The sequence below is a fragment of the Haemaphysalis longicornis genome, unplaced genomic scaffold (assembly GCF_048455015.1).
Source record: "Haemaphysalis longicornis isolate Haplotype H1 unplaced genomic scaffold, Haemaphysalis longicornis Haplotype H1 scaffold_11, whole genome shotgun sequence".
Classification (NCBI taxonomy): domain Eukaryota; kingdom Metazoa; phylum Arthropoda; class Arachnida; order Ixodida; family Ixodidae; genus Haemaphysalis; species Haemaphysalis longicornis.
The window spans coordinates 124253367-124272691 of record NW_027526214.1 but is presented as its reverse complement, the minus strand read 5'-3'; the positions used below and the strand labels follow the sequence as shown (position 1 = coordinate 124272691).

Genomic DNA, 19325 nt, shown 5'->3' with positions numbered 1-19325 from the left:
GCGTGCGCGCTCGGTTGAGCGCAGACGGCTCATGGCGTCCCTTTTCCCCCTCGCAGGCCCTCGTGCAGCTCGTGCAGTGCTTGGACCCCCGGCAGCGAGGCCTGATCTCGTTCAAGGACTTCGCCACGGGAGTCATGACGCTGCTTGGGGCCACCACTGGTGAGCACGTGCAGGCTCTCTCTTCGCCCACCCCGGTCTACAATTTAGGGTGGGCCGGACGGTGTCTGCACGCGCCGTGTTGCACTCCACTGTGCCGGGCTCGCGCTCGGCGCTTTCACTGAATGAAGCAGTCGAGGCTTGTACGTCTACGAACGTCTTGGACAGCGGGAAAAAATGGCGTCGTTTCGCGTGATGCATGCGAGAAGAGCGCGAGATGTGTTCGTTCTCACCACCACCTTTTTTGTCGGCCTCCCAAGCGCTTGTGTCTAATTTCCTCCAGCTCCTTGAGGCAGCGGTCCCGTCGCCAAGATAAGTTTTGTCGTTCTTCATTTTGCATTCCGCTTCTATTCCGTCGCCGTACTGAGCGCTCAAGCTTCATTGGTGGTGTACCATCACAGGGTGGAATATTGGCTCATGGCTCTTTAAAGACGGAAGTTGTTTTTGGGATACTTAAACGCAGAAATTTTGGTCTGTCTGTCTGTCTGTCTGTGACTCGGTTCAGCCACCCGGCCAAAGTGAAACTGAATCTGCGCAATAGTCTTGTATCATCATCATCATCACCACCACCAGCCTATCTACGCCCACTGCAGGGCAAAGGCCTCTCCCATTAAAGGGGCCCTGAAAGGCGTTTTGAGCACACTAAATGAAGTAGCGCAATCGTTAGATTGGGTCGTCAAGGTCACCTGTGCCAAGTATTACTCTTTTACGGGCAGCGGAAAGCTCACACTTTTGTTGCAAAGTTTGTCGCTCTTTTCTCACCCTTTCCTTCGTGTTTTTGGACGCCGCCATCTTCACATGTCTACATCATCGATTCCCAGATGTAAGTCATGAGCTAGACATCCTGCTATTGGGCGGATTTTTCACGCACTTCCGGCAAAGAGATGAGTCGTCTGCTCAGCGTCGGCTCGCTGGCTGATCTGCCAGCGGAGTGTCGGAGTGCTTGGACATTTTACGACAAACGAAACAAGTGCAAACAAACGCTTAACCGTTCGCATTGAATGCAACACGGCCATAACACGACATGGATATTCTCTTACCTGAGTACGCTTCATAAAGAAAGCGTTGAAGCCCCGTGGCACTTCTTTCGTGCAATCGCAGAGAACGCCCTGAGCCGAGTGCCCGGGTTCGACGGATACATTTTATTCCACTTCAAAACAATCCAGAGATGCGTTTCGAACGAACACACCGTCACACATGCGTTGCAAGTCTGAACCGCGATTGACAGACGATGGGTTGCCTCCTCCTGCCCGTCGTAAATTCGGCACTCACCTCGCGCGCGGTTGCGGGGACGAACAGCAAGTCACTTAACTCTGGCGCGCAAGCCGAGATGGCTTTTAGCCACGCACACTGCACATACCCCATGCGAGGTTGAGTCGTACGTCGCTCGAGAAAGATAATCCAGACCATGGGAAGCACTATCGACCCGCAGAAGCTCAACGTCGCATTTCATCGCGAAACAAAGGCGTCCACAACACACACACCATCGCCTCCTGTAATGCATGCCAAACGCATCTCGCACGTCCCAATCGGAGTAAGTCGTACGCCTGCAGTGCCCACATGTCGCGAGGTGGGGCCCCGAGCTGAACCGGGATCACGCAACCGTAACTGACTTCTGGGGCGGTTTGTGCCTTGTTGCCAAGGCAACCGATGTTTGAGATTGTCAAAGAAATGGCGCTCGCTCCAGCGCTAGAAAGCTCAGAGCCGCGCCGGAGCATGTTTTGCCAACGTTGCCGCTCTCCACCACGCGTCGCCCCAAGCTGAACTGGTCACACGATTGAAGCGTTTTGTGCATGGGTTCTGTATCGGTTTAAAATGTCTTTTTCACATGCCGCCGGCAGGAATTACCACCACCGCAAAATAAGACCCGGCACCAGCGGGGCCACATCTGATACGGCGCTTTTTGGATAAACAGTGCGCGGTGCATGAGGGACCGAGCCCACGATCCTCCCCGAGCGGCTGCGAGTTCGCCGCCGATTAAAAGTCACGTGCTGCCCTGCAGCAACGCACACCGCGAAAGGGCAAGGCCAGGCCGCCGCACAAATGCGGCCAGATTTTTCGTTCTCTTTTCCAGCCTTGGGCGGAGTGAGGGATTCAAGGTGTCAACAAAGCTTGCCCGTAGCAGACGGCAATGAGCAGCGCGATAGCGGAAGTACGTTACCGCCGAGGAGCGCAGCATCACGGGAGGGAGGGCTGTCGCGCCGTCAACAGCGGAGAAAGGAGGAGGAAACGCGGCGCGACGATAATGCGCGGTTTTTGATTTACGATTTCTCAGCTAATACTCATCGCTTTAACAAATTTCTTGCGGGAGGAGATTGCTAATGCATTGTCTTATTTGGTTACATGTACTGTCGGGAGCAAAAATCTGGATTCCACGCGAGCGGCGGCCGAAATGCATTGCAGCGCCACCCTGCGAAAGCTCGCCTTGTGTCGAGACACCGGCTGTAGGGCCTATCTTAACTGCACGCATGTTCGTTTGCTCGCACGAGTCTGATACGCTTTTTGTTCACGGAAAGACCGAACGGTGTCGCTTCGGCCGTGTCTAGCATTTACGACTGGGCAATTCCGTCGGCGTGTAGCATTTGCGATACGGTCTCAGTGAGTGGCAGTAAGCGGCCACTGATGCGTTGAACGGGTAGTTTTTCGTCACTCTTTATCAGCGTTGCACATGGAAAGTAGTTGCTATCTGCGACTGCACCGCAAAACAATAGTCTCAAACTGGTTTAAGGAAGCGTGTCGCTTCGCGACTGCTTTTATCGAATGAATCGAACGAACATGCGGGCAGTTAAGATAGGCCCTACAGCCGGTGTCTCGCAGCAGGCGAGCTTTCGCAGGGTGGCGCTGCAATGCATTTCGGCCGCCGCTCGCGTGGAATCCAGACTTTTGCTCCCGACAGTACATCCATGCATCGGCGGAAGGTATTTCAGGACCCCTTTAATCTCCAATTACCCCGGTCCTGTGCCAACTGCGACCAATTTATCCCCGATCTCATCTGCCCATCTAACTTTCTGCCGCCCCCTGCAACGCTTGCCTTCTCTAGGGATCCACTCTTTTACCCTTAATGACCCACAGCCAAAGACCCACAATAATTACCCTCATACCCACAGCCAAATCCAAACATCTAAGTCCGGTGGGAATGTTCATATTTGTCAACATTGTTCAACAAGAACAAGACATTACTCAAATATAAGACAGGAAATCAATACATAACTGATAATTGCAGTGTTCCTTCATTTGAGAAATCATGGATGCTTGGGTTTTGCGATATCATATGAAATGCTACATCTATTGCCGAAAATCGTCGCCTGCTGTTGCCCGCTACACTGTAGCTTTTGGAGGAATTTTAACAAATCTAATGGCAACAGTACAGAAAGGTTCCACTAGATGGGTCCGCGTTCCGCTTGGAATGCACTTGGCGCAGGGCAACGTGGTTCTGTAAACATAGGGTGCCTTGAATCACGCGCGTCTCCGCCGTACAGCAGCGCCAGTAGCGGTCCCAAAGATTCGTTTTTGGGGGTTGGGGAGTGGGAGTAAGCAACCGCTCCCCTCCTTGCGCCAATTCTGCAGAGGAGGCGAAAACCATGCAGGCGTGTGCGCGTATGCGGTGTAACCCGCTTGTGCACGAATCACTTGTGCACGATCCGGTGGTTCTTGGCGCCCCTTAGGTGGTGCAACTGCTGGCTCGAGCCCCCATTTCTGATGGTCGCAACACGCTTACGGCTTCCCACAAGTGGGATTTAACCTCGTGGAAGTGGAATGCTTAAAAAAATCTAAAAATAAGAAGCTGAGGACCTGTTTTGGGGGGGGGGGGGGGGGGGGATCGCCTCCTTGGCCCCCGCCTTGGGACCGCCACTGGGCAGCGCTGGTATCGAGGCAACCCGTCTGGAGCCGTGGAACGCGGCAAATTTAATTTGGCTATTTACTTTTTTATTTATTAATTTTTTTATTTGTACATACTGCAGGCCATAACCAGGCCCTTTCAGGAGTGGATACATAGGTAACATGGAATACAATAACGCCCCACTAAAGGAAAAGGAAAAAAGTATTGATACACATAGGATACTTCGTGATTCACATGCATACATTTTTAGAAAAAATCAGTCTCTTCAAGACAGTTGACAAAAGATTCCAGCGTAGAACAATTCACAGCATTTACCGGCAACTTATTCCAATAACAAATGGCCATTGGGAATAAAGAATACTTATGTGTATTGACACGACTAGCAGGATGAAAAATGACTTTGCTTAAATGAGTGAGTGTTTAAATGGGTCTGTAAGTACAGAGAGCGCGGTATCTTAAAATGACCGTGATAGAGTTATAAGTATAGGAACTTTAACCTTGAAATTATTTTTCGTTTGGAAAGTGGCTGAAGATTTGCTCTATTAATTAGGTTGGTGACGCTTGAATGTCGCGAATAATTAGAGTAGATGAACCGTGCAGCTAATTTCTGAATTCGTTTAATTTGTCTATTAGGTGTTGTTGGTGGGGACTCCATGTTTTCTCGGCATATTCTAAGGCAGGGGGAATAAGAGTCTTGTATGCATTTAATTTGACTTGGGTCGGAGCATTTCGCAACCTTCTTCTAAGGAAGGATAGTTTCCCTGCCGCTTTTTTGCAGACGGTGTCAATATGGGGTTCCCAACTTAAGTTCGCTGAAAGCGTGACACCAAGGTATTTCACCTGATCACTTTTAGGGAGTTCATTATTGTCTAAAGTGTACGAACAATTCATCGGATGCTTCTTATTAGTGAATGTGAGGCATTTGGTTTTAGATGCGTTCAGTCTCATGCCCCGTTTCTGGCACCAAGTGTATATATTTTTTAGTGAGTTGTTCAACCTGATTTGGTCCTCTGAATGTCTTACAACGGTATACACGACACAATCAGCTGCGAAAAGGCGCATCTGGATTAGTCATTGAATACAAAGTTGGATATCGCTGATATAAATAAGAAATAGTAGAGGCGCAAGGACTGAAACCTGTGGTACTCCTGAGTACACATGGAGGCTATCAGACGTATGTGTGTTTACGGCTACACATTGTGTTCTGTTCTGTAAGAAGCTGGAAATCCACGAGATTAAGGTGTCGTCAATACCAAAAGCCTGTAGTTTTGTGATTAAATCTTCATGTGGGACCAAGTCAAACGCCTTTGAAAAGTCCAAGAATATGGCATCAACCTGACTGTTGGTATTAATAGCGTTGGCTAGGTCATTAGTTATTTCGGCCAGCTGTGTTAGTGTTGACAACCCCGAGCCCCCAAACATAAGCTGGATCCAACCGTGGCGATGTGTTTATAGGTGGAGGGTTAGAAACCACGAACGGTGGCCGTCGGAGCCCAGGTCAAGCTCCGGCGGATGGGCTCCCTGTCTGTCTACCAGGCAGGGAGCTCCGGGACCTCTTTGGCTACCAGGGTAAGGTCAAAGAAGAAAGTACCCCAGTCTCCCTGCTTTTATACTATGCTATATGGCATTTTCAAACCCCCCCCCCCCCCCCCCCCCCCCCCCCCCCCCAAACGTGATCGGCCCCCGAAAAGGGGCCGCACCGAAGTTTCTTTTCCACCACTTCCTAACTTGAGTCCTCCGAAACCGAACAACTATCCTCGCTTCATCGTGATGGAATCTGTAGACCAATCAAAACCTCTTGCTTCACAGTCTGTATTTCTCATTTCAAAGTTTCTTGACGGTATTGTTGGAGGGTCGTATAAGGCCAAAAAACAACGAACCGGTGAAATTCTTGTCGAGGTCAGTAGCCAGGATCAGGCCAATAAACTTCTTGCTCAAACCAGCATCGCCGATCTGCCAATCCGAGTCACGCCCCACCGCAGCTTAAACAGCTCCCAGGGCGTGATTTCCGAGTATGACCTGCTAAATGAATCCGAAGCTGACCTGCTGGAGGGCCTTCGTAGTCAGGGCGTAACAGCGGTCAGGCGCATAACCATCCGCAGAGACGATAAACAAATACCGACAAAGCACCTCATCCTAACCTTTGACAAGTCCATCCTTCCAGAATTCATCAACGCAGGTTACATCCGATGTTCAGTCCGGCCGTACATCCCGAACCCGCGGCGCTGTTTCAAGTGTCAACGGTTCGGGCACGGCACAAACTCCTGTCGCGGCCGACTTACCTGCGCAAAATGCGCCCAGCACGACCACCCGTCTGACAACTGTAACGTTCAACAACTTCTTTGCGTAAACTGCCAGGGCCCACATGCGGCCTACTCCAGAAAATGTGAAAAGTTCCAATTAGAAAAGAAAATCATTAACATCAAGGTCACTGAAAACATCACCTTCCCAGAGGCGCGGAAGAGGTTCGCCTCTTTCCCTCTGGGGAGGTACGCCGACGCAGCTCGCCGGGGGGCGGAGCGGCGTGTGGTTTATGCGGGGACCCAGTACCGCGAGTCGTACTTGGTCCCGCCCCCGCCCCCCCGCCCCCCTGGGTTGCCTCGGGCAGCCCAACCCGCCTCCGCACCGCTCGCTGAGCCAGCAGCGGCTGTGGGGTCAACCACGTCTGGTGGAAGCGATGCTGCATCCTCCACTTCCACTCCAGCGTCCCAAGCCACAGGCGAGGGCGCAGAGGAGATGGACTTGGGGGAGCCAGCGGCAGCTCCCACCCCCACCGCACCGCCTGTGCCATCCGAGGCGTTCCTGAACCCCTCGGTGGTTGCGGGCAAGGAAAAGCGCGCCCCAAAGGGTTCGCGGTCCAAGGAGTCTGATCCCTCAGGCGCTCCGAGGACATCCGAGGATGAAATGGACGTCGGTCCGTTCTTGTCTGCGGTGCACCGCAAGGAACGCGTCCCGACGCCAAAGCCTCCCGACAAGCCAAAAAAGACGAGAGTCACAGCCCCGAAAGACGACACATAAACAACACAGTCCAGTAGCTCCGAACACTTCATAATGGGAAGGGAGAACATAGTACAATGGAACTGCAGAGGCCTTCTAAATAATCTTGACGACGTCTATGAGATTCTGCATGCTAATCAGCCAAGTGTAATGTGTGTTCAGGAAACACACCTGAATTCCAAGAACACAAATTTCTTGAATAGTTACCTGGTATACAGGAAAGACAGGGATGGCTGCACACACTCTTCTGGCGGTGTGGCCATAATCGTCCGGAAATCCTTAGCATGCCACCCTGTCACCTTGAACACTATCCTTGAGGCTGTAGCAATACGCTTAATAATATTTAATAGGTTGATAACGGTATGCTCCATATACATTCCTCCTGATGTTTCACTTACGAGCTCCGACTTCGAGGCGCTGGTTGACCAGCTGCCCGAACCATACATCCTTACAGGTGACCTTAATGCTCACAACTCTCTTTGGGGCTCTTCCAGAACGGATGCCCGAGGTCGCCTGATAGAAAAATTCCTTACATCTTCTGGAGCATGCCTTTTCAACAATAAACTGCCTACATACCATACCATAGGTCACAACACATACTCATGTCTTGACTTGGCTATTGGCTCCGCAGTTCTCTTTCCTCTTGTCGAGTGGGGAGTGGGAACTGACCCATATGGCAGTGACCACTTCCCCACCTCACTCACTCACATAGGCAAAGGACCAAGCAGTCCATCTTCCCATAATAGGTTCAACGAAGCACTAGCTAACTGGAATACATTTACAGAGACATCCAAACTACACCACACATCCATAGGACACCTACACGTTGAAGAAGCTACCCAACTCCTCACGGCGCACATCCTCGACGCCGCCGAAAAGTCCATTCCCCACGCCTCTGGAGCCCCGCGCAACCAGCGGAGGCCGTGGTGGAATGAGGACTGTAGGCGGGCGCGAGAGGCCCAGAACAAGGCGTGGGGTATCCTTCGTCGGTACCCCACGTCGGGTAACCTCATTTTGTTCAAACGGGCCAAGGCGTTCGGCAAACGTGTGCGCCGTGAGGCAAAACGAGAGAGTTGGCGCTCATTCATAACATCTATAAACTCGTACACAGACACACGCAAGGTATGGACACGTATACGCAAACTGAAAGGACAACAGACACACAGCCTGCCTCTGGTCAGTACAACAGGTGACACACTCGAAGACCAGGCTGACACACTCGCACAACACTTCCAACACGTGTCCAGTTCATCGCACTACACGAACACTTTCCTGAAACATAAAGCCTCTTGTGAAAAGAAGTCCCTACACGACAACAACGAATCACAGATTTCTTACAACTCCCTGTTTTCACTACATGAGCTGAGGGCTGCTCTGAGCACGTGTAAACCCTCAGCTCCAGGCCCAGACAACATCACATATACAATGATACAACATCTACACGCAGACACACTTGAAGCACTTCTACATCTATACAATAAAATATGGCTTTCGGGGCACATTCCACACTCTTGGAGGGAGGCCATTGTAGTGGCTTTCTTGAAGGAGGGAAAGGACCCGTCGTCCCCCTCAAGTTACCGTCCAATAGCACTGACGAGCTGCCTGTGCAAGCTCTTCGAGAAGATGATAAATCGCAGGCTCGTGTACTTCCTCGAGTACAACGGTCTTCTCGAGGGCTGCCAGGCAGGCTTCAGGGCGGGGCGATCCACGAATGATCAACTCGTAGCTCTTGAATCGTATATTAAGGATGCCTTCGTGCATAAACAGTATGTCGTAACTGTGTTTTTCGACCTCGAGAAGGCCTACGACACCGCTTGGCGCTACGGGATCCTCAGTGACCTGAAGTCTTTCGGTGTTTCGGGCCATATGCTCAACACTCTTGCTAGTTATCTGTCCCACAGAACGTTTCGCGTGAGAGTTGGTAGCGCACTGTCAACGATTCATGTGCAAGAAAACGGCGTGCCGCAAGGTGGAGTTCTAAGCTGTACTCTTTTTATAATTAAAATGAACTCTCTTGGGAAGGCATTGCCACCTACCATTTCTTACTCTATGTATGTAGACGACGTACAGATATCTTTTAAATCTTGTAATATGTCAATCTGTGAACGTCAGGTCCAGCTTGGTGTTAAAAAACTTGCCAGCTGGGCAGACATGAATGGTTTTAAACTCAATCCAGGAAAAAGTTCTTGTGTTGTGTTCTCCAAAAAGCGCGGGATCCATCCGGACCCAGATATTACTCTGAATGGCGTTTCAATTCCTGTCAAAAAGGTGCACACGTTTTTAGGCATAATATTCGATAACAAGCTAACATTTGTCCAACACTTGAAACATCTTAAGCAAAAATGCCTAAAAACTATGAATATTCTCAAAGTTCTCTCCCACCAGTCATATGGTGCAGACAGGCAACTCCTTCTTCGGGTTTATAGCGCCCTAGTGGGATCCCGCTTGGACTACGGCAGTGTTGTATATGGGTGCGCAACAAAAACGGCACTAAAAATGCTGGACCCGGTGCTGCATTTAGGGCTACGCCTCGCATGCGGTGCTTTTCGCACTAGCCCTGTACAAAGTCTGTATGTAGAATGCAATAAATGGTCCCTAGATCACCAGAGGGTGTACATGGACGTTTTATATGCCTCAAAAATCATGTCTATGACAAATCATCCTTTTACTCCGACCATTAATGATGCATCCTCACAGCAACTCTTTTTAAATCGTCCATCAATCTCCATGCCGTTTCATCTAAGAGTGCGAGAGGAAGCCTCTGAGCTAGAAGTCTCGTTTTCAGGCATTCACAAGACGCCCATCATTGATTCAATTCCACCATGGCATCTCCGCCCTGTGTCATGTGACCTTTCTTTTATGCAGTTTAGCAAGAACAGGTCACCAAGGATTGCGATTCTGCAGCATTTCTTGTTTGTGCAGCATAAGTACCGCTGTGAAGAGTTTTACAGCGATGCGTCCAAGACTGCAACTGCTGTGGCTTGTGCTGCGCATGGGCCAAACTTTAACGCCAGTAAAACAATGAACCTTTGTGGCAGTATATTCACAGCAGAAGCATACGGTATTTTAATGGTAATAAATCACATAGTCCAACATCAAATCGTAAAATCCATCGTGTACACGGACTCTCTTAGCGTTGTACAAGCACTTGCATCAGGAAAGCATTCTAAAAACTTTGTCATCAATCATGTTTTTAAGGCTATCATGTCTGCATATGCATCAAACCTTCAAATAACTTTCTGTTGGGTTCCAGGGCACTCTGGAGTTGCCGGGAACGAAACCGCAGATCGAATGGCCACTGCAGCTACACTTTTGAATACAATGGACATAGCAACAGTGCCATACACAGACATGAAGCCACACATCAGACACCAACTTCGCAACAGATGGCAAACACACTGGAGTGAACAAACAGATAACAAGTTACACGTTATTAAACCACGCTTGGGACCATACACCACTGACACACGCAACAGATACACAGAAGTTGCCCTTGCTAGGCTACGGATAGGGCACACACATGTCACACACTCGTATCTCCTCACGGGGTCTTCAAGACCCCAGTGTGGCAGGTGTGGAGAGGCTCTATCTGTAGTTCACATACTCATTCAATGCAACGCACTTCACACAACACGACGCAAACACTTCCCACAGCTATACAGACTACACGTCCCACTACACCCAGCGTTTTTCCTCTCTGACAATCCCATGTTTTCTATCAAGTGCGTTTTTAAATATTTAGAAGAAGTTCAATTTTTAGACCTCATTTTATACCACGCGTGATCACTCCCTGGCCCTATACACCAGCCATGCTCATTGTCGTTTTGTGATTTTACTTTTGTTTTTGCTGACTTTTCGTGGTGTCTAAGGTTTCACCCCTCATATACGACTATTGTTTTGGCGCTCTTTGCCCCAGTTGGCCTTGCGCCATACACATCCAACCATCATCATCAACAATTTTTTCAGCAGAGGCGTACGGAATTTTACTGATTGTACGACATATCCTTGAAAATCAAATTCCCAATTCTATCATCTACACAGATTCTTTGAGTGTTGTTCGCGCATTATCATCGCATAAACCCCCCAAAAACCACATAATTAATCTTGTATTCAACACTATCATGTCGGTGTATGCGGAGAAGCATCGGCTGCTCCTCTGCTGGGTCCCAGGACACGCTGGGATCGCTGGGAACGAGTTGGCGGACGAGAGGGCCGGTGCTGCTGCACTCAGGAACACTGTCGACATAACAAGCGTACCATATACAGACCTCAAGCCTCACATAAAACAGCACCTGCGCAGAACATGGCAAACACACTGGGACGAACAGACAGACAACAAACTACACGTAATAAAGCCACACTTGGGACGGTACACAACTGACTCACACAACAGACACACAGAAGTCGCCTTGGCAAGGCTACGGATAGGGCACACCCATGCGACGCACTCGTATCTGCTGACGGGATCTCCTAGACCCCAGTGCGGCAGGTGCGGAGAGGCCCTATCCGTAGTGCACATACTAATCACATGCAAGGCACTTCACACAACGCGACACAAACACTTCAGAGAACTCTGCAGACAACATATCCCCCTACATCCATCGTTTTTCCTAGGTGATGATGCCATTGTTTCCGTGAAACGTGTGTTTGAGTATTTGTCCGACGTCAAGTTTTTAAACCTCATTTCCTATCACGCATCATGAAATCTGGCCCTATACACCAGCCATGCTCATTGTCGTGTTGTGATTTTCCTTTTGTTTTTGCTGATTTTACTTAGTGTTTAAGGTTTCACCCCTATCATCGACTATTGTCTTGGCGCTCTTTGCCCCAGTTGGCCTTGCGCCATAAACATCCAACCATCATCATCACGTAGAAAGGAATCCTGCAGCTTCGCCATGATTGAAGCCTTGAGCGACTTCGTGCAATTTTCACCTGCGTTTTTTTTTGTTTTTTTCGGTTCCCTTCATATAATGGAGATGCGTCTAAGAACCTAAAATGTGGCATGATTTTATTCTTATTATTTGTGGGAAAAAACAAAACAAAAAGAAATCTCTTTGATTTGAAAACACTTGATTTGAACCAAGGTAGCAGTGAACACTTGTGACGCGAGCAATACGTCACCATTCGAACTAGCCTACATGAAAATAATTTTATATAGTTGACCCAGATACCAAAAGGCAGTTTGCATCTTTTAGTCGTCATGTGTTTAAACGTTCTTTTTTGCACTAAATATTGTATCCAGGCATTCGTGGGAACATGGTAATCAGCAATGGATTTTTTTTAGCCAAATTGTAAACTTTCAAGCCCCGTGCACGCACCGCTGGGGCATCTTGCGTGGAATGACCGTGAAAGAGATAAATCCTCAGGCCTGCGGAACGAAGACGGTGCCCGCCGCCTTTTCGCTAAAATGTCGTCCTTGTTGCAAGTCCACGGCCATCGCAGCGAGATAATTCACGTGTCAGCAACAGACACTGGGCCATCAGGTTATCCGATCATCGGGAATACGGCGTGCGGGGAAGATGATGATGATTTTATTCAAGTAACGGAAACGCGTGTGGTCGGTCTCCGGCCATGGCTACTTTGCGGGGGCACGGAACCGGAAAATAGGGCGAAGCGGGGGTTTCGAAGATGAGCGGAGTCAACGGTATGAAGAACACACCACTGCCTCTCCCCTGCATCATCATCATCATCATCGGACGATGAGCTGCACGCAGTTTTTATTTGCTCTACTCATCGTTCGATTTTTTCATTTCAATAAAATTCCTCTCTCTCTCTCTCTCTCTCTCTCTCTCTACTCATCGTTCAAACGCGTAGCACACGCGGTCCTTCTTGCTGACTCCAAGTCAGCAACAAGAGACCCTGCATCGTCGCGATGCGAACGCCGCGTGATTCAAATGAGTCTGGCCGTGTGTCGAGACTTTATCATAGTTTCATTATCGTGGTCCGCATCCGGTTGCCATCACTTGCAGCTGCGAAGGATACCGGGACATGACCGGGTGGCGGACAACACGGACCGTATACACGGGCGCCTTGCGGCCGTGTGGCTCCATTGCCGGCGCTGTCACGAACGCCCTTTCCTTGGTACGATACGGAGACTCGCGGCGACTGTATGCGCGATAACTGCTCGCCAGATCACTGGAATAGGGAGAGGCATTCAATGAGACCGATAATGTCAGCCCTGCAGAACACTGGGCTTGCTACTTCAGATGGTTGATGAATATGTGGTGAGGGTTAGGCGCTAAAAATCAGTAACAATAAAGAGAGAGAGAGAAAAAAAAAAAAACATCGGACGAACACACGCACGCACACATCGCAAAAAGTTTCGAGAGAGGCAGTCACAGGCTGGCGTTTAGTCCAAAATCTAACCCACCAGAACTTTGAAACCTCGCACCGCATTGTCTCTGCTGTTGACGGAGTGCTGACATTTCCCGCCCGTAGTTAAGTTTGCCTCGTGAATCGTCATTCGCGCCGACGAGAAGCAAGCGATGTTGCCGCACCACGTCCCTGGAAAGACCCTTGCTTTCCAGCATGCATTGATGCGGAGTACATTGAGCTGGACTGCAGACGGCCAGGCGGTGTCGACACCGGCAGCGTTTACGCCACACATCGCAGAGAGACTCGCGACGTATTTGTGCTGGACATTTACTTTCCAGGAAAGTGGAAGCACGTTTTGATGTACACATGTTTTTCGAAAAACACATGCTTTACCAACTTACCCACCTTTCAGTTTTGTTTGGTGTGCACAGTCGGTCGTGGCCTTTTCAACGGTTCCCAGACAGTTTATCGAACGCCGTTTTATCGAACGCCGTTTTATCGAAAAAATGCCCGTTTTATCGAACCACCCGCGTTCGTTTTATCGAAAGGGGGCTTTGCGGCTTTCATTATAATTTTCGGGGTTTATTTTGTTTAACTGGCCGTCGCATTAACCTAACCTGCAGTTAGCTTCATTCTACAGTCTCTGCCGTGTTTAGATGACGTTTGCGTTATTCGAGTTTTTTTTTATTTTTTGCGTCTTCATTGATTGCATTCAAGCGTTATGTCCCCCTTGTTTATACCACAGAATTATCCACTGTAGTAGGAACCCTAACGCCGTGCGCAATATTCTTACATGTGTATCGGTGTATTTAGTTTGGTGTTGCCAAATATATTCCTTGCGCCATTGTTCATCCTTAAGGGATCCAAAGACTTCTCCTACCCGGATTTTTCTAGTCACGTGGTATGCACGCGACTCCTACTCCGACCAAGTGGTCACATTGTTTGCATCTGGAGATATATCGTACCAAGAACTTCGGAAAGATTAGTGCTATATTTATGCAACGGGGGAGGTACCGACAGTGAAAGCGAGGCCCCAACACAGTGGTAGAGTCCAGGAGAACTCGTCACAAGTGAACCCATCACAGCCAACTCGTCGTATGCCAACACCACTTGCATACTTAACAAGTTCGCCTATAGGCGAACTTGTTAAGTATGCAAGTGGTCATAGGTACTCTCGCACTAGGGAATCTCGTAACCTAGGACAACTGGCCCATCCCTTCCCGATTTACGCGTTTTGTTAATCATGCTCACATAAAAATACAGGATTCCCCGCACGGGGCACCTTGAGTATTCATGGTGACGGTACTGGCGATACCGCGGACCCCGAGCCCCCCAACATAAGCTGTGACCTACCGTGGTGATGTGTTTTTAAGGTGAAGGGTAGAAACCTGTAACGGTGGCCGTCGGAGCCTTGGTCAAGCTCCGGCCGATGGGCTCCCTGCCTGTCTACCAGGCAGGGAGCTCCGGGACCTCTTTGACTACCAGGGTAACGTCAAAGGAGAAAGTACCCCCGTCTCCCTGCTTTTATACATACTGTATGATATTTTCTCAAACCCCCCCCTCCAATGATCGGCCTCCCAAAAGAGGCCGCACCGAAGTACTTGCTAAAGAGAAGGCAGAACATTTCTATAAACATCTTGTAGTTCATTCCACAGGGGACACCCCTGTTGGCAAGAAGTCAGTCATTCTTTTGGCTAAATGCATTGAGTCGGTTGTCGGCTCAGACTATGATGCTAAGAAGCTTTCATCCGGTGACCTACTTGTTCAAGTAAAAAGAAAAAATCAAAGCGAAAACCTCCTGAAACAGACCACGTTGGCTGACCTGGCTGTTACTGTGACTCCACATAGAACTCTCAACTCCTCTCAAGGTGTAATCTCAGAAAAGGAATTACAGTCTGAGACAGAGGTGGAACTTCTTCAGGCGCTTCAACCTCAAGGAGTAACTTCTGTGAAACGAATTGTAATCCGTAGAGCAAATGAAGAAATCCCAACAAAGCATCTTGTCCTAACATTTGACTTCACAACCCCACCCGAAAAGGTCAAAGTGGGCTTCCTAAGCTGCAATGTACGACCATATGTCCCTAATCCCAGGCGATGCTTTAAATGCCAACGATACAGCCATGGAACTCAATCATGTCGAGGAAAGCTGACTTGTCCTAAATGTTCAGAGTCTGACCATTCGTCGGATGACTGTCCAAACAGCACAGTCAAGTGCCCGAATTGCAGTGGTCCACATGCTGCTTATTCGCGAACCTGCCCAAAATTCAAAGCAGAAAAAGAAATACTACAACTGAAAGTAACAGAAAACATCACCTTTGCTGAGGCACGCCAAAAGCACAAGCTGCTTTCGGCTACATCTTATGCAGACGCTGCCCGCCGGGGGCTGGGGTGGCGTTTGGTCAGCACAGCGACACAGTGCAGCCTTGCTGCTGATGTGTTGCTGTCCCAGCCCCCAGCTGAGCAGCCACCTGCTGCCTCTACAACACCTGTAGAGGCTGCGGGGGCCCCGCCTCTTGCCGGACTGCCTTCGGTAGTCCAGCGGTGTCAGGACTCGCCCAGTGTGGCGACTCCAGCAAATGTGGCGATTGGAATCGCCGCTGGGAGCTCTGCCGCTCTCACTGTTTCCTCTTCACCTGCCCTAGGGACACCTGAGGGCAGGGAGATGGAGACGGGAGGGCCCACAGCAGCGCCCATCCTAGCTCCACCGCCTGCCCCGCCCGCGGCACAGGCAAAGAACACCCGACAGGGTACCAAGTCAAGGGGGCCCAGTCCACTGGTCACCCCCTTGCCTTCAGATGACGACATGGACGTCGAGCCCTTCCGGCTTCCATCCCAGCGGAAGGAACGGGCTGCGGCGTCCAGGTCAGTAGAAAAGGCCAGAAAACCCCTTCCAAGAGTCCAAGCCCCAAAAGACCCTACATAGTCACACTCCAGTAGCTCCGAACACATCATAATGGGAAGAGAAAATATTGTTCAATGGAACTGCAGAGGCCTTCTGAATAATCTTGATGACGTGTATGAGATCCTGCATGCCAATCAGCCAAGTGTAATGTGTGTTCAGGAAACACACCTGAATTCCAAGAACACAAATTTCTTGAACAGTTACTTGATATACAGAAAGGACAGGGATGGCTGCACGCACTCTTCTGGGGGTGTGGCCATAATTGCCCGAAAATCTTTAGCATGCCACCCTGTCACTCTGAACACTGTCCTCGAGGCTGTGGCAATTCGAACAATAATATTTAATAGGTTGATAACGGTATGCTCCATATACATTCCTCCTGATGTTGCACTTTCAACCTCTGACTTCGAGGCACTGGTTGACCAGCTGCCCGAACCATACATTCTTACAGGCGACCTTAATGCTCACAACTCTCTTTGGGGCTCATCTCGCACGGATGCCCGAGGTCGCCTGATAGAGAAATTTCTTACATCTTCAGGAGCATGCCTTTTCAACAATAAACAGCCTACATACCATAACATAGGACACAACACATACTCATATCTTGACTTGGCGATTGGCTCTGCAGTTCTCTTTCCTCTTCTCGAGTGGGGTGTGGGCACTGACCCATATGGCAGTGACCACTTCCCCACCTCACTAACATACATAGGTAAAGGCCCATGCAGTCTATCTTCCCATAATAGGTTCAATGAAGCACGAGCTAACTGGAATACATTTACAGAGACATCCAAACTACACCACACATCCATAGGACACCTACACGTTGAAGAAGCTACGCAACTGCTCACGGCGCACATCCTCGACGCCGCCGAAAAGTCCATTCCCCACGCCTCTGGTGCCCCGCGCAACCAGCGGAGGCCGTGGTGGAATGAGGACTGTAGGCGGGCGCGAGAGGCCCAGAACAAGGCGTGGGGTATCCTTTGTCGGTACCCCACGTCAGGAAACCTCCTCTTGTTCAAACGGGCCAAGGCACACGGAAAACGTGTGCGCCGTGAGGCAAAACGAGAGAGTTGGCGTACATTCATAACATCAATAAACTCCTACACAGACACACGGAAAGTATGGACACGTATACGCAAACTCAAAGGACAACAGACACACAGCCTGCCCCTGGTCAGTACAACAGGGGACACTCTGGAAGACCAGGCTGACACCCTCGCACAACACTTCCAACACGTGTCCAGTTCAGCACACTACACGAACACTTTCCTGAAACATAAAGCCTGTTGTGAAAAGAAGTCCCTACATGACAACAACAAATCACAGACTTCTTACAACTCCCTGTTTTCACTACATGAGCTGAGGGCTGCTCTGAGCACATGTAAACCCTCAGCTCCAGGCCCAGACAACATCACTTACACAATGATACAACACCTGCACGCAGACACTCTTCTAACACTCTTACACCTATATAACATGATTTGGCTTTCGGGGCACATTCCAAACTCTTGGAAGGAGGCTATAGTTGTAGCTTTCCTGAAGGAGGGAAAGGACCCGTCGTCCCCCTCAAGATACCGTCCTATTGCCCTGACGAGCTGCCTGTGCAAGCTCTTCGAGAAGATGATAAATCGCAGGCTCGTGTACTTCCTTGAGTACAACGGTCTTCTCGAGGGCAGCCAGGCAGGCTTCAGGGCGGGGCGATCCACGAATGATCAACTCGTAGCTCTTGAATCGTATATTAAGGATGCCTTCGTGCATAAACAGTATGTCGTAACTGTGTTTTTCGACCTCGAGAAGGCCTACGACACCGCTTGGCGCTACGGGATCCTCAGTGACCTGAAGTCTTTCGGTGCTTCGGGCCATATGCTCAACACTCTGGCTAGTTATCTGTCTCACAGAACGTTTCGCGTGAGAGTTGGTAGCGCACTGTCAAGGATTCATGTGCAAGAAAACGGCGTGCCGCAAGGTGGAGTTCTAAGCTGTACTCTTTTTATAATTAAAATGAACTCTCTTGGGAAGGCATTGCCACCTACCATTTCTTACTCTATGTATGTAGACGACGTACAGATATCTTTTAAATCTTGTAATATGTCAATCTGTGAACGTCAGGTCCAGCTTGGTGTTAAAAAACTTGCCAGCTGGGCCGACAAGAACGGTTTTAAACTCAATCCAGGAAAAAGTTCTTGTGTTGTGTTCTCCAAAAAGCGCGGGATCCATCCGGACCCAGATATTACTCTGAATGGCGTTTCAATTCCTGTTAAAAAGGAGCACAAGTTTTTAGGCATAATATTCGATAACAAGCTAACATTTGTCCCACACTTGAAACATCTTAAGCAAAAATGCCTAAAAACAATGAATATTCTCAAAGTTCTCTCTCACCAGTCATATGGTGCAGACAGGCAACTCCTTCTGCGGGTTTATAGCGCCCTAGTGGGATCCCGCTTGGACTACGGCAGTGTTGTATATGGGTGCGCAACAAAAACGGCACTGAAAATGCTGGACCCGTTGCTGCATTTAGGGCTACGCCTCGCATGTGGTGCTTTTCGCACTAGCCCTGTCCAAAGTCTCTATGTAGAATGCAATAAATGGTCCCTAGATCACCAGAGGGTGTACATGGACGTTTTATATGCCTCAAAAATCATGTCTATGACAAATCATCCTTTTACTCCGACCATTAATGATGCATCCTCACAGCAACTCTTTTTAAATCGTCCATCAATCTCCATGCCGTTTCATCTAAGAGTGCGAGAAGAAGCCTCTGAGCTTGAAGTCTCGTTTTCAGGCATTCACAAGACGCCCATCATTGATTCAATTCCACCATGGCATCTCCGCCCTGTGTCGTGTGACCTGTCTTTTATGCAGTTTAGCAAGAACAGGTCACCAAGGATTGCGATTCTGCAGCATTTCTTGTTTGTGCAGCATAAGTACCGCTGTGAAGAGTTTTACAGCGATGCGTCCAAGACTGCAACTGCTGTGGCTTGTGCTGCGCATGGGCCAAACTTTAACATCAGTAAAACAATGAACTTTTGTAGCAGTATATTCACAGCGGAAGCATACGGTATTTTAATGGTAATAAATCACATAGTCCAACATCAAATCGTAAAATCCATCGTG

General features: G+C 49.3%; 1 protein-coding gene across 2 annotated transcripts in view; it reads left to right on the top strand.

Moving 5' to 3' along the window:
- LOC144160989 (rab11 family-interacting protein 4A-like) overlaps window positions 1-19325 on the top strand; it is a 270063-nt gene that overhangs the window by 119349 nt on the left and 131389 nt on the right. For both annotated transcript variants that reach the window (XM_077692054.1, XM_077692053.1), the window contains exon 2: window positions 57-159. In XM_077692054.1, the coding sequence (XP_077548180.1) occupies window positions 57-159 (103 nt within the window). The remainder of the gene's footprint in view (window positions 1-56; window positions 160-19325) is intronic.